The 16258-nt window shown below is 45.8% G+C and overlaps 1 protein-coding gene across 1 annotated transcript in view; it reads right to left on the reverse strand.

Annotated features, from left to right (window-relative positions):
• Positions 1–11587, reverse strand: part of SH2D4A (SH2 domain containing 4A) — a gene marked incomplete at its 5' end in the record, with an annotated part of 55550 nt that extends 43963 nt beyond the window's left edge. Inside the window, 2 exons of the mRNA XM_080928297.1 lie at positions 2013–2169; positions 11407–11587. Coding sequence (XP_080784423.1) covers positions 2013–2169; positions 11407–11587 — 338 coding nt within the window. The remainder of the gene's footprint in view (positions 1–2012; positions 2170–11406) is intronic.
• Positions 11588–16258: the final 4671 nt, after the last annotated feature.

Here is a 16258-nt window from a genome sequence, read left to right on the forward strand (position 1 = left end):
TGCGGTTAGAAAGAGAACGCAGAGTGGGAAACCTTAGAGACTACGGGTAACACACAATACTAAGAGAGCCATGTGAGGAATGCCGAGGGAAAGAGCAAAGGAAGAGGAGCCCCAGAGAGCAGGAGCAGGCAGGCTTCTCCTCACCACGGGACAGAGCAGGTATTTTAGTCATATTGAAAGGAGCATTTAGCATTATAAAGGTAGACACTTTTTCTTTCTCTATACAATAAAGATGGGAGCTCATTTTTCATCCAGTATGAGTGAGTTCTTTCTACACTGGTGCTTGGTCTTTTGCTTCATATGCATATGTGATAAGGAGGGATGTGTGTGTATGTGTGTGTTTATGTATGTTATTGTGAGAAAAGATGTATGTGTGTGTAAGTATGTAACTGTGAGAAAATATGTGTGTGTGTGTGTGTGTGTGTGTAAGAATGTAATTGTGAGAATGCATGTAAGCTGTGCCCAGCTGGTTTTGATTGGAAATGCATAAATGCATATTTATGAATCTGTATATAAATTTATGTGAGTTTATGCATAATTGCCTATGTAAAAGGTTTTCTTTCTGCAAGCACTATTCTCTTCTCTTGGTTCAATAGACGTTTATTGCTCCAAACTTCCCTCTAGCCCGACTAGCAAGAGGCATCTGGACAAAGAGAGATGAGAGAGAGATAGAACTTTTTTCACTTAGAAGAATTTTTCCCTTTCCCCACTTAGGACATCAGAGCAGAGGGATAATCACTTTTCTATGTGTCCCATATTGTTCCTGCAACTGACTTCCGACTAGCAGACAAGGCTATTTACTTAATCCTTTGCTGTTTTAGGAAGAGGTGCTAAGTGTCAGAGACTACAGTGTCTGACCTCAGGATGAGAGAAGGCAGGTCAGCTTCAGTAACACTTAAATAGTAAACTTTATTATACAGCAACCCTAAATATTTCCTAAGACAATGTCTTGCCCCTGTATCTTGTAAGACCAAGTTTTACCCTCCACCATCACTCTTCCCCTTCCGATGCCTCAAGAAGAACAGACAAGAAATAACAAACCCCACACCGCGGCCGGCAATAATCCCTTCTCCGTGTATGGAGCATGATTTAGAAAAGAAAACCATAGGTACCAGTTCCAGGGACAGACAAAACATTCAGAACAAGGTCACAAAACCCCTCCCAGGAGCAGCCTTCAGACACCACAAAAATGGGGAAATATTTCATCTCAGAACGGCCATCCGCACTGGGCAGCCCTATCTCATCGTATGGTTAAACATTCAATGACACAGGAGTGCAGACCACTGACCACCTGTGACCCCCCCCAGCACCCACCAATGCAATTTTAGATTACCTAATCCTTCTAAAGAGTTTCCTGGTTCCCTATACGAAGGCCTGTGTGCCTTTGTCTGGGGTTACCATTTCAAAAACAAATAAATGGTACGCCCCCACATGCTGGTTGTTTCTGCAGAATAAATACTGTCTGCGTCTGGGGTCTTCCTTCAGCGACTTTCAGACCCTTACAGATGAGGTGGAGCCAGCAAGCTCTTGCAAACCAGCCCTGGAATGTCTGCCAGAGCCTCTGTCTGGCAGCATTACCGGAACGAAGGAAATTACTGAAAGTTGAGAACTTTCTAGAAGGATCTAGAGTGATTCTTCTGCTCTTCCACCAGAAGCTATGAGCAAGTGTATTTGTTTGTGAAATACACGCCCTCCCACCCCAATAAAAAAGTTATCAGTCTGAATACTTGGTCTCTGGCTGCCAGAAAGGTGGTAGGAGTCTCAGTGCAGGAAGTGAGTGGCTGGGGACAGGCCTTGAGGTTTCACACTCTGGCCCCACCTTCTGCTCACCCGGTGCAATGTGACCAGATGTCTCACACGAGGGCCACCATACCTTCCCAGCCACGCAGACCATATTCTCTTTTAATTCTGAGACAAAGAAACCAATACTTTCTTGAGTTGCTTTCCTTAAATATTCTGTCGCAGCAAACACAGGAGGCAGCCGGTCCCGGGCTGGAGTTCGGGGCTCCTACCTGAGCTCTGACTCCTTGGCCGCTCTCAGGTGCTCCCTCTCGGCAAGGATCTCGTCACACAGCACATCATAGGGTTTGTCCAGGGGGTGCTCGCCCATCACCCAGACCCACACCTGCTTGTCAGCGCCCAGCTTCCAATGCACAGACTTGCCGTTTTCTGCGAAGGAAACAAAATTTAAGTTGGAAAAATTATTTATGGGATATCATCTGTGCCAACCACCTCAGTATGTTCCGTCTCTGGTGGGGAGCACCACCAAACACTTCCGACCCGCTCAGGAGCGAACGGCGAAACGCGCCGAGAGAGCGAGAGCGTGCATGGTGGTCGTTATCTACTCGGGTAAGGGCGTGAGCCCAGGTACCGCAACCTCTTAGGACTAAAGAGTCCCCACAACCCCGAATTACATGTCTGCTCAAGCTCGGTCCTGGAAAGCATGCATTTTAGAGTTAGACCGGTTTCGTTCAAATCTTATCCTTGCTACCTACCTTCTAAGTGACTTGGGAAAAAAAATTAATATCTTTAAGACTCAATTCCTTCATCTACAAGATGGGTGCCATATCGTCCACTACAATGATGGCTGTGGCAACCAGACAGTGGTACGGATGCCCTGGTACCTGCCACGTGCTAGGAGTTCAACAGAGGCTAACCGCTGTCATCTGCCAGCTGATTATTTACTTATGGGGCCACTTGGCGATTCACACCAGCGTATGAGGAGATAGCACTACCTGGGTAGTATGACACTTGGTGACTCTGCTTAGATAACCCCTGTTAACAATTGGTCTCCGGGGTTGTGTTACATCCTGGAGTTTCTAGCTCCAGAAATGTAGCCCGATGGGAGCTTGGTCCCCAGGAGCAGGGAAATGTAGAGTGGGGTTCAAAGAGACCAAGAAATACAGTCTCTAAACCAAAGGGACAGATCCAGGATCCGATCCGATGGTTGTGGTCCACAGTTTAGGTGTAGCCACTATCCTCAAACCAGCCAAAGGTGCTGAGTGTGTGAAGGGCATGTAGCCTATCCTGGTTCATGCTGTGTTTCTTAGAAATCCACACTGGAATTGCTTCTGGTCCCCTAATGCTAAGTAGAGGTAGCTTCTCTGTTCAAGTGTTCACGTACTATCGGCCTATTTCAGAGTGCTGCCTCTGGTTGCATTATAGAAGCAGGTTGTCCAACTTGATCTCTGTTTTCTGCTCTTCTACAGAAAAATGAATCTGTCCCACAGTCTCTAAGCAGAAGTACTGAGGAGAGGAAAAAGGCAACTTTGTACCGTCTTCACCATAGGACTTTTAAAAGCATCAGTCAGAAGGAACTTCCCTGATCCTGTTTGCACAAGTAGAGACACAGGTGAAAGCCAGGTAGCAGGGGAGATGGGACCCTGAGAGCCCTGCTTCGGATAGGTCCCAGTCCCAGCCCTTCCAGGTGTTACACTTTCCAGACACGACAAATGTTCAATTCTAGAAAGTGAGAATAAATAAAAACTCATAAAACTGCCTCTGTTGCACATTCTTGGGGCCAACTGTAACGTTTTTATTGTGTTTGTCTATCAACCTTCACGTAAGCGATCTCCGCCAATATTTTTGGACAATCGGAGGGCGACGCCTAGAGTAAAAATGGTGGGCTGCCCAGGGAGGCAAAGCCTCAGAGCCCAAAGAGTTCTTGTCCACCTGGGACACCACATGAGTGGCCCCCCAGGACAGCAGGTGGCAGATAGCATCAGCAATCAGTGACTCTGGTGATCAGTAGAGCGTGTACAGGCACTGAAATTAGAGGGAGTCACAGAGAAAACAAGAGGTCAGGAAACGGAATCATTGAGTCAGGGGAGTACGGTAGCCATGGCCAAGCACTTGCAAGTAGTAAACAAATTAGGTTCAAAATGACTTAACCAGAGGCTCACAACTGGCCTCTTAGCAGAGAGCCCTTGCCAGTGTGTGACTGCATCCTGCCTCCACCTCCCCAGGAGCTCCTGAGTAGGTACAGAATTCGGAGGTTGACACTAGCCAGGTAGGCTTGGAAATTGCCTTACACATGTTATCACTGAAATCCCAGGCATAGCTCAACTCACCAAGAGAAGGAAGCCTAAAAAAGAACCTCGGAGAAACATAAGCGTCACTCATAAGAAAAGGAAAAGAAGCCAAAGTGTACATAAATAATATGAACGTGGAGAATTCCAAGTCCCCAGCTAAGAGGAAGTTGAGTGGGAAGTACAAAGCTATGCAGAGGAGACAGAGAAGAGCATCGAGGGACCAGCAGTGTCTGAGGGGTCTCCTTACATTAATAACAGGGCAGGGCTTATGCCTTGGCTGTTGGAAGCTGAGAAGGTAAAGAGGCCAGGAAGGATCAAACGTGGATGTTTAGAAAGGCCACAGAGGTAAAAAGAAAGCATTGGTGGGGGATGCAGCTCAGCTGGTGGGGTGCTCACTTATCAAGCATGAGACCCCGAGTTCAAGTTCAGACACAGCCATGGAATCGGGCATGGTGTGTCATGCCTTTATCCCAACACTTAGAAGGTGACGCCAGGAAGACTAGAAGGTTAATGGCATCCTTGTCTGCTTAGGGAGTTGGCATTCATCCTGATATATGCGGGACTTTGTAATGAAAAGGAAAGGAGGAGAAAAAGGAAAGAGAAAAGCAGAGAACAGGCATGCACGGGGCCATGTGGCCCCTAACATCCCTCCTTAAAGAAGAGGTATAGACTTCAGAATTCTGAATGAGACAGGCATAATATCTCTCACAGCCCAACCCTACCCAGTCCTTCTGGACTTTCTGTCTGTCTCACCTTGAAATTATATGTACTCTTAAATGTAAATCTGAGCACATGGAGAAAGGGATCTTTGTACAGCACCACCACATAATTACATCGTTTGCCTGCCCAGGCCTTTAACCGTGACGATACTTCCACAGGGCTCTTTATGATTGGCATCTCAGAGACTCTTCCAAAATTCTTTTAAAACCAGCTTTTCCAGAAAAGTGAGTTTATCCTCCTTAGAGACTATTCCATAAAGAACTGCTAAGCAGACACCTGTAGTCTCACCAGGTTCTCTGGACTAAAAGATTTTCTCTTCTCAGAGCCATGTGCAAACTCCCTAATGAGGCAGCGCTGTAAAATGTGCCATAAAAATGGGGTTGCACATCTCGTTGTCAGGGAAATGGCTAGACTATTCCAGTCTCATATCCCTGACTACGCATAGCACTGTTGTGTTTCGTGCTTCCTATGGGATGTGAAATACAAGTTTCCCGAGACATTACAATAACCCCTTCCTGGGTCATTAGTGGATCCTTACAACATACTGATAATAACATAGAACCCTAGGCTATTCCTAACCCTACTTTACTCCACTGGAGTACCAGTGAGAGCACTTCCCCAAGATCATAAACTAGTACACATTGAAAGAATTCAATATTGGTCTACGTGACTGACAGAAGTAAGTAGTCAACGACCCTGAGACTCTTCTGCATCCTACCACCACAGGCCCATGTACCTGTCACTACCCTAAAAGTTCTGATCCTCAGGCAGAAACCAAATGATGCACATCGGCTGCCAGTGACCTCTGAGTCTTCCTGCTATGGCCACTGTCCCTCTTGACTGGTGGATGTTCGCAGCGTTCTCATCTTTATGACTTCCGCAGGCCATTCCAAACTCTACTTTGGGAGGCTGTGGCAGCTCTGAGAAGTAACTTCTTCAAGAAGATGCAGCCACTGCTTACTGAGAGAGAAATTCAAGACCGATCTGTGTGACTACCAAGCCTGTGCTTAAAGAATAGTTCTAGTGTGTAGTCTAAACCGAAGCACCGAGAGTGAAAGAGCTGAGCCAATGCGTAAGCTGGTTTACCTACATTATGGTCGATATAGTGTTCTTTCTCATCTCATGGGGTAGATGGGTGTACGAACTGGCCAGGTCTGTCTGTGTTCATTTCAACAAAGCCCAAAGCTGATTTCTATAGTCTTCCTCAAATAATTTGCTGTTTTCCTCTTTTTGCCAACAATCTCTAGTTCTGCTAAATGTGCTGGAGTTACTAACCCTAATGTTATTATTTAATTTAATAAAATTATGTGCATAGTTTAGAGAACAAAACGAAAGCTGGGTACCATGCCTGATCCCTCAGTCCCAGGAGGTCACTGTTGGACTGATACCTGGACTTTCAAGCAAAAGAGTAAACAGAGGGGATAAACCATGAAGGGGACTGTGGGGTTTAAGGACAGTGGGAGGGACGAGAGATGTAATACTTACCTGGGAGACCGGGAGTACCAGGTAGCCCAAAGCTAGGCAGACAAGATGTTAAAGCAAGAGGGTCAGGTCAACATGCTCAGAAAGACGGAGGATTTAACTGGATCCGAATAGGAATGTTGCTTCCTATTCTGATCCATGCAAGTTTCGTCTTTGTATTTGTTTCTTTATTTGCAAGAATAATGGGACAACATCAGTCACACCGAGTTCTCACAAGAATTGAGTAAAATGGTTTCAAAGCAAAGCATAAGCCTGCCACATTGTAACAAGCCAATGCCCTGGTAGGGTAGGGAATCTCCTTAGAACAGGAAGGATTAGGGAGAGTCTGTAAAATGTAGTTGCCGGGACAGATGAAGGCCAGAGAGGAGCCATGACACTCAACCATTTGGCTTCAGTGACTAGGAAGGGAGCAGAGCTCCCATCAGGACAGTGACAGGCAGAGTCAGGAGCCGGCTAGTGACCACGGGAATAGTTGGGAAGAATTTTCTCTGTGGCAAGCTTGCAGAGCTCCCTGGCCACCCGAACAGACATTCTATGAGGTAATGATAATCAGACCAAAGCTTGGTGAACATTCTCTTCCCAATATGGGTTTGAGACAGTGCCATATAAAGGGGAATGGACTCAGCTATTTGTCCAGCAAACATTTCCAGAAACCCCCACTGCATTCCAGCTCTTCTCTGTGGAGTCATGACAACCTGGAAACAGAAGGCTGGCTGAAGAACTTACCTTTGGTAACAACAAGAGTCCAGCAAACGGGTTGAACCCAAGTGTATCGCCTTAGTCACTGTTCTATTGCCGTGAAGAGCCACCATGACCAAGGCAAGTCTTTTTTAAAAAAAATTTAATTGTGGGCTTGCTTACAGTTTTAGAGGGTTAGTCCATTTTTATCCTGGTGATAGACATGGTGGTATGCATGGTGATGAAGCAGAATCTAAGACTTACATCTCAGCCAGATGGGGAGGGGGAGTGCTCAGTGCTGGGACTGGAGAGGGCTTTTGAAACCTCAAAGCACATGCCTAGTTATACACCTCCTCCAGAAAGGAATGCTGAGAGAGAGAGAGAGAGAGAGAGAGAGAGAGAGAGAGAGAGAGAGAGAGAGAGAGAGGCTGACTTTAAAAGAGTAAAGAAGGAACTGCTGTTCCCTGGTGACTAAGCTTTCAAATACATGAGCCTGTTCTCATTCAGATCATCACATGTATTTCAAGGGCAGATGATGACACGCCTTTCCCAGCCACCAGATTCTGGACTTTAGGCTCCCGTCTTCTGCTTCATCAAGAGTCAATGACACAGCACATAGGGACCGTCTGCTACTTAGCCCTATCTTCTGCTTGTGTGAATGTGATAAAGCACACAGGAAAAGCGCTAAATTAAGATTTTAGATACAAGCAAGGCACCTTTAGTAACTTCTCCTAAGCCACAGTTAAGCTTGCCACATACCACATTTGTTCCTAGTACCAGTTTGGGGAGAATCAAAACCAGGGTCTATTCCAACTGCCAGTTACGGCCACTTGCCCAAGGCTAGTTCATTAATGGCTCTGACCTTCACTTTCCTCAACCTTAAAATGCAAACAGCACTTTATGGTGCAGGCTTGGCTGTGATTATTTAGTGAGACAATATACTGAAGTAATCAGCTTAGAGCCTAAAGGAAACTTAGCCAGCATGAAACACACTGGCTGGGGGTCCTAGTCTAGAGCAGAGAGCAGTACTGTCCAATGGGAAAAGGGAGCCACATCCATAATGGTGGCTTTTCTAATAGCCACATTTTAACTCCTAAAGAAACTCGTGAATTTAACTCAAATGAGCATGCACCTCAAGAAAGCCAATAGCAAACATCCACATCTACTTAAAAAAAATCTACTACTCAATTGTTTGAAATCTGGTAGTTTATAGCCTTTTCCTGCTAAGCACTGGGAATTAAATCCAGGTCCTCTCTTGGGTGAGTGTTTTGACTATATTTCTACCTCCAGCCTCTTGTACTTTACAACATTTTTTCATTTTCCTCCTGTGTGCTGTGTGTGTGTTGTGTGTATGTGTGTGCCACATTTGGAAACCCATGGTTGAGATCAGGGATCATGAATGGCTCTTCTACCTTATTCCATGAGACAGAAACTCAGTGAAACCCAGAGTTTATCGCTAGAGTTAGTCTAGCTAGCCAGCTTACTCCAGGAATCTCCTGGCTCTGCCTTTCAAGGCTTAAAATTCCATATGGGCTGACAAGACCACCCAGAATTTACTCAGACTCTAAAGATCCGAACCCAGGACCTCACACTTGTGCAGTAAGCACTGTAACCACTAAGTCATCTCCTGGCCCACATTTTACTTTTTATTTTCATCAGGTTCTCAGGAAAGTATCTAGGCTGGACTTGAACTCAATCTGTAAGTGAGGGTAGCCTTCCCCTTCTCAAGCTCCCAAGAAGCTTTGATTACTCACCTAGACCACCAAGACTTTCATTACACATTGGTCCAACCTCAATTCTGAGTAGTTCCCAGCCACACGTGGCTCCTTGCTTCAGTACCCCATCCTCTATCAATCACTGAGCACACACAGTCAGTCCACAATTCTCCATGTCTCATGAGAATTCAGAAAGTGTTGCTTGTTAATTCCCACTGCTGAGTATTTTCCTGTGTCCCTTCCTGTGTTAACCTCAGGGTTCTCCAAAGGTAGGAGAGCTCTTGAGATATAAAACACACAGCCAGTTTAGTGGTGTTTACTGAACACTCACCACTGTGCTTTGTTTTATAGAGAAAGGAACTTGTAATGTGATGAAGACAGTGGTAGAAAGGAATGGGTGGCCATAAGGAATGGGGTGGTGATAGGAAAGACAGCCAAAGCCATGGCTGAGTTGTAAACAGAAGCATGTAGGCCAGGACAAACCAGAGCAGAGCGTGGGGAAGGAAGACACACTTGCCAAAAAGGTAAAGATATGTGTGGGAGGCTGTGATGGTCTGTATATGCTCTGCCCAGGAAGTAGCACCATTAGAAGGTCTGGCCTCGTTGGAGTAGGTGTGGCCTTGTTGGAGTGGGTGTGTCATTGTAGGCGTGGTCTTAGACCCTCATTCAAGCTGCCCGTGAGCCAGTCTTCTGGCAGCCTTCAGATGAAGATGTAGAACCCTCAGCTCCTTCTGCACCATGCGTGCCTGGATTCTGCCATGTTCCCACCTTGATGATAACCAACTGAACCATCTGTAAGCCAGCCCCACTTAAATGTTGTTCTTTATAAGACATGTTCACAGCAGTAAAATCCTAACTAAAATAGAGGCCATGGCATAAAGGCTACAGCTCAGTGGGTTTAGTGCCCTTGGACAGCCACTAGGCAGCCTGATGGCACTGTGAATTACCTGTGGCTTCAGATCCAAAGGCTGCGCAAGATTAAGTACTAGAAGCAATTGTTTTCTAGGAGAAGTAGACATTTTTCTTCCTGCTTTCTGATGGGACGAACTGGTTTGATGTCCGTCACCTTTTTCTAAATGCTAAAGGCTTTAGCAGGGTAATACTAAACATCTGATGTTCAATATTGATGGAACCTTCACTGGTTTATGTCAGCATATTCACACACTTCTACGATCAATTGACTAAAAAGATAATTCAGATGTTTGAAAAGGTGTATTCAAAACTGTACAGAGGAACAGGTACGCAAAGAAGTTGAAATAAATGCTTTATGTGATCACAAGAAAAGCACCTCAGCAACTTTGAGGAGCCCACAGGTTAGCAAAAAGTCTGGAGCAAGCAAAGCTCTGGCCTCAGCGGTCCCCAGAGTCAGGGAAAGCTGGGATCTGGATACTGCAATTTGAAATCTGACAGATCTAAGCGTATATACAGGGTAGAGTTTTCCATATACAAGAGTGCTTAAGAGTTTTTTATCTTTTATCTTTTTTTCTTTGTTTTGCCTAGAAAATCGAATAGTTCATACCAACATTGCACAGATTTTGGGAGAATAAACACAAGGTATGTGTTTCGTAGTGTCGAAAATAGCAATTAACTATTACTGCGCTCTGGGTTTTGTTTTTAGATTTTCTTCTTCTTTTTTTTTTTTTTTTTTACTATATCCAGGAGTTTGTGGTGTTTGGTTTGCTGCGGTGGTACAGAACTTCGAATTGACCCCATTGCTTCCTGCATGTTCATGAAGCCTCCTCACCCTGGCCTCCATCCCCGCCCTTTAACTGTGTATGTTGTATAAGATAATAAGAAGCAAAACACTTACATTTGGTTTTTGTCAGTGTGTAGACCTCATTAAAAAACAGTTTTAGCTGTAGTATGAGGCCACTAATCTGATTTCCAATTTGAATCTGTGTCTAGGCCAAGCATTCCAGTGGACTCTATAAAACTTATAGAGTTTTATAAAATTTTACTTTTCCTGGCTTAATAAAAAAATTAAGAAAAATTGAGTGTAAATAAGTATCTCATTATTGACCTTGAAAACTGTGTGTGTGTGTGTGTGTGTGTGTGTGTGTGTGTGTGTGTGCATGCATGTTTGGTTAATTAAGGCATTGATCCATGACAGAGTCTGTGTTAGGGGATAGGAGGTTAATGTGTTTGCTCCATGTTTGTGTATGTATGCATTTGGGTCTTAATGAACAAAGAATTCTTTCGAACTCCCAAAGACTCATTCAGCCTCACAGAAGTCCACCTGAGAATTATTTCACACTAAGGGTACTCAAGCACTGTTACGGTTTGCTCTCTTTAATTGAGTTCTTTACATTTTAGGAGGCATTCCTTTAAAATGGTAACTTTCAAAAGTCCCCGAAGCTGATACAAGAACTTTGTATTGTGATAATAAAATGCTAATCCAGTGAAAGGAATAAAGGCTTTTTAATGTCCCTCAAGTCAAACTCTGAGGGGGCTTTTTGGCTTTTGGAGGTGCTGGGATCGGAATGAGCACAGTGTGTGTGAGGCGTGTGATCTGTCACTGAGTTACACCCCATCCCTCAGCGCTGACTTCATCAGACCTGAAGAGTAATCACAGAACACTCGCTTAGACACATGCACTGCAGCTCAGAGTGAGAACTCGTGAGCTGGTGCAGACTTCCAGCTGAAAATCCGGACTGTAAGAAGCTAAGCAACTCTTAGGATCTAGCCACAAAATCACAGCTCCTACCAGGCCAGCTTGACTTCTGTGAGCGCTCAGAGCGGGCATTCCATTATCACATTCACAGCCCAGAGGCTAGGTTTACCTTTTTTTGGCCTGGGTTTCACTGGCAAGGACTCCTTTCTTTCCATGGCTGCTTCTCTTTCTTTCCATCGTCGGATCTGTTCCTCTCTCATCTTGTAGAACAAGATCTGTTTCTGCTCTTCGCTAAGCTCTGCCAGCAGGTCCGGGTCTATGTACATATCAGCCAGTATCTGCCTCAGCATCTTTGCTGCTCACAAGAACTTCTCCACCTGCAGCAGAAGTTCTTGGAAAGGACTCGCAGGTTTGCTTCCAGCAGCCAGGAGCTTGGGCACCGCTCTACCTTCCCAGAGACTTCAACAGCCCAGCAGTTATGACTCTTGCATCAGGAATTCAGCAGAGCGGAATCTGTAGTAAATGCTGGTCAGTGAACTCGGACAAACCTACAAAGAGCAACAGTCCAAATCAGGGGGTCTTGCAGTTTCTGGACAGGAGCAAGCTAGTAAAGAAAGCCAGGAGGAAATACAATATAGTTTTTCATTTCAAAGAGGGAGCAAGCCCAGGTGTATTTAGATACAAGTTTGTATAACCTCTTTTCCATAATAGATACTTGAGAAGAAAAAATAGCAACTTTGTACAGGCCGATCTCAGGGAAATAGAAATTTAACAGAGGTTTGTTTGGTCTCCTCCCAACTAAACAAACACATGATTTCCCCAGTGCCTCCCAGCTGCCAATAGTATGGCTGAAAGAAATCAACAACGAAAAACAATAGCAAAGGGTCACAAGGGGAAATTAAAATATCAAGTGACTTCATTCAAAAGAAAATATCACATTTGAGGCACTTTTAGAGGAGCAGAGAAACAAGCAAGCAAACAAAAAATGGAGAGCGCAGTCTCCTACACACTGCACACACACAACTGTGCGCCTTCTCCTTTCCAATGGGCATTTCCAGACAACCCAGCAGAGCAAGTGCAGAACACATGGGCTCTGGAGGTCAGCAGCTCTTAGGTGTCTCCTTTCCAGACAACTTAATCTAGTAAAATTTAAGTTTCAGTCCAGATATTGGGGGCAGGAGGGAGAAGAGGCCACTGGCTTTCACCATCTTTGATTTATAAACGTTTATCAGGAGGCTCCTTCAGAAAGAGGCTGTGGAATGAGACATGTATAGGTCACGAAGGACATACTAATGGGCGGCAACTCCTTTAGGTCTCTGCTTATCTTACAGTTTTATGTCCTTAGATTCTTTTAGATGTTAAGCCTTCAGATTCTGTGTTAGTCTGTTGCATGCACGTATTATATATCTATGCATACATGTACAGATATGTATGTCACAGGGGACAATCTCAGGTGTCACTTGTGGCCCTCCACCTGCTCTGCGACAAGAATTCTCTTTCACGTGTTCAGCCCTGAGAAGACCAATCACACCGACGACTGGCATGCTCTGGGGTGTCTCCTGGCCCCATCTCCCCTCTCCCCAGAGAGGCACTGGGATTAAATACCACTGCATATAACACAATATTAAGAACTGTTAAATAGCATTAAAATTAATATCATGACTATAACTCAGACAGACATAGCCTGCATGGCCCCTAGTCACGTTCCCATATTGCCTTGGGATGGTCTTCAAAGGGTTATAGAGTGAAGAGTCAATGTCTTGTGGTATTTTGGTTCTAGCACATTCTCGGGGAATGCAGCAAACCAAGTCCACTCTAAAGGAAGGGTTTATAAAAGACATTCTTCTCCCACAGCAAGAAGCTGGTTCTTTGGCATGTGTGACTTCAAGGTCCTGAGGTAAAGGACTAAAGTAAACAAAGCAGATGACTCCCTGAAATTCCAGGAATCGTCTGTAAATGAGCACATTCCATGGCTTCAGTGCTTGACTCCCATAGAAAAACACACTTAAGCACACACACACACACACACACACACACACACACACACACACACACACACAGCTGATGAGGTCTACAGCTTCTACGCTAGCCCCCCTTTCTGTCCAGTGAATAGTCCAGTGAAAATTAACTCCCTCAAAGCGCCAGGGGCACATTCCTCCCCTGACCTGGTCCAGAGCGTTCTCTGATAACTGAACTGAGGAACTGACGCTTCCCTCTTCCCTGCCCTACCAGAAGCACTGAGCAGGAGCTTGTCACTCACTCCGCCCACTCTCTAACGCCAAGAGCTCAGACCCATGTCACAGCTGAGAAAGGCAGTGCTAGCTGGGAAGTGTGGCAGTTACTGTACCCGCTGCACAGGCTGGCTGCCACAAGTTTACTCGAGTCCAGAATCAGGATTGATGCCACTTTGAAAATTTTACAACAAAGACCAGAAAATGTCCTTGGGAAGAGAACTTCCGAAGATACCTCAGCTAGTGCAGAAGCCCTACTGTAATCGAGTGTAGATAAGCTTAGAGAGACCACAGAAGAAATTACCCCATCCAGGAAGGAGCACAGATTTGCCACCCACATTGGTCCAGTAGTGAATTTGTCTTTCTCTTATTCTCCATTTGCCAAATACTTTGTCTCCCCAATATTCCGTTTCCTGGTACCTCAGTAAAGTGGTAGACAAACCCCTCGTTCTGCTTTGCTTTGGATAGCTTGTGTAACATGGACTTCAAGCATCAAGGCAGGCCAGCATGTCTTGTTCTGTGGTCTTGGGATTAAAGCCTGCCCCTTGCACATGCTAGGAGAATTCTCTGTTGGAGCCATACCTCCAGCCCCCCTTTTACTTTATATTTTGTGAAGAAGTCTAATTTACCCAAGCTAGTTTTTAATATACCCTAGCCTAAGCAGGCTTCTGGCTTTCTCTACTGGTTGCCCTCATCTCTCAAATAATTAGGATTATAGACCCTGACCACTAGGAACAGTTTAATCGCTCCAGAAAATACTGTGGCTCCTGGTGGCCTCAGAGAATACAAAACAAAACAGCTAACAAGTGTCTGTGGCTCTTGACTATGGGTACGAAACTAGACTGCTGGTTCACTCTGATTGCCTACCTTTAACCATCTCCTCAAGGCTTCCCTATAGCACACCACAGCACAGCAACAGGTTCAAGGGTGCCTCAAAGGACACCGGCCTAGATTCCCAGCCTCCAGTCACTGTGACTCTGGGAGGTCACTTCACATCTTTGGACCATGTTTTCTAACCCTTAAAATTAAGCTGGGGATCATTGTAGCTCTTGGGTCATGAGGTAAAATCTACCTTGAAGTTATTGAGACAAGTATGGGAACTGAAAAGGAGGTGGAAGTTAGCCTACCAGAGATTCCCTACATTTAGTCTACAGGACAGTCACTGCCTGGTGATGTTTGGGTCTCGTACTTAGCACAGTCACTCAAGGGCCAACACAAAGTGCAGCTCAGTTAACTTGTTTTTCTTCTCCTGTGGCATTTTTCCTGAAAAGGACAGATGCCAACAACAAGCCCATAACTGTTGCTCACTCTAAAAATTTCTAAAGCGTCCAAAATGTAGCTAAGTTCTCAGGCTACCTGTAGATCCAGTCTGACTTTCACACTTTCCTTTTTGCTACATAATTGTGTTTTTAATAAATATGGAGCCTAATAAATAATAACATTAATGATAATTATATTCTAGCTACAGATCTCCTCATTAAAATACTGCTGCATTTGTAGACGTATAGCCCTAAAGCTAAGAACTTAGTTTGTGTTCTTTTTTTTTTAAACATCTGGATGTGTTGTCAGGCTTTGAATTGTTCACTATTTTTTCTTATTAATTCACATGGTGATTTTGAGAATAAATAAACTGCAAGCAGTCAACGCAGCTGGAAGTGATGTAAAGGCTCTCGGGATGCAAGTTTTCTACAGATAGATTACCTAGAAAAGTCAAATTTGCCCAAGTATGTCTTCCACTTATTAACTAAATAAGAAAAGTTATAAATACACAAGCAACAGAAGCTTGTCGGGGACCTGAGCAAGAGGCAGTCATCCCTGCTACTCTGGGACCACAGCAAAGAGAAAACCTACAAACAGTGAGTGTCTCCACCTAAGGCCCTCAAACGCCAAAGGCAGGAGGGGCTTGGGATGGCTCACTTCTGTGGAGGAAAGTCCTGGCTAGGCTGATTCTAGATTGAGCCTTGACCTAGAACCACAGGGAGGCGACAAGCCCGCTGCTCTCTTTACCACGTGAGGGCGCCCGCGGGAGGGTGTCCGCGCGCGGGGAAGTCACTCATGGAGTTCTGCGTGGGCTGAAACCGGTTTCAAGACTGTCTGGAAGGTCTCGGAGGCAGGAGAGATCACATGGCACTACCCAGTGACTGGACCCCCGCTGATTTATGGGTACTGTTGCCGGCACCCAGCACCCGCTTTGTGTCCCAGACCCTTGCAGGTGGCCTCCCCGCTGCACCTGCCCCTGGCCAGTGTAAGCACTCACCGCGTGTGCATGCACACAGCCCGGACCATAACTTCCCCGAAAGACTCAAGTCGCCTCTGATTCTCCTCCCACTGGAGACTCTTAGTATAATAATCACAAGCTCCCTGTTCTTGGGGCCGCCACTCACCCGGACCCGGTTACAGCTACTGGACACCCTACATGGGACATCGGACACCCGCAGCCCTTTTGGTCGGTTTCTCTGGGCACCTGAGCTCGCCCTGCGCGCGGTGGAGGAGGGACCGGAGACACAGGTGAGCAGCCTGGCCGCGGGAACCAGGGTCTCGTCCTGGGCTTCACCCTTCGCCCTCTAGAGACCCACCTCCTGGCTCCCACCCCTCTCTCACTCTTCCGCCAGGCTCTATGCTCCAGCGTTTTACCCGACCCAGTCACCTACCTGCTCAGGACCTGCAGCAAGGTGGCCCAAGCACCCGCCTCCTCCAGATTGCCTACAGCAACTGTCCTGGAAGGGAAGGCAAGCAGACACCCAGCGTCACAGAGACCCAGCCGCGCGGGCTGTCTGGACAAACACTCGG

This window comes from Micromys minutus (assembly GCF_963924665.1).
Source record: "Micromys minutus genome assembly, chromosome: 14".
Classification (NCBI taxonomy): Eukaryota; Metazoa; Chordata; class Mammalia; order Rodentia; family Muridae; genus Micromys; species Micromys minutus.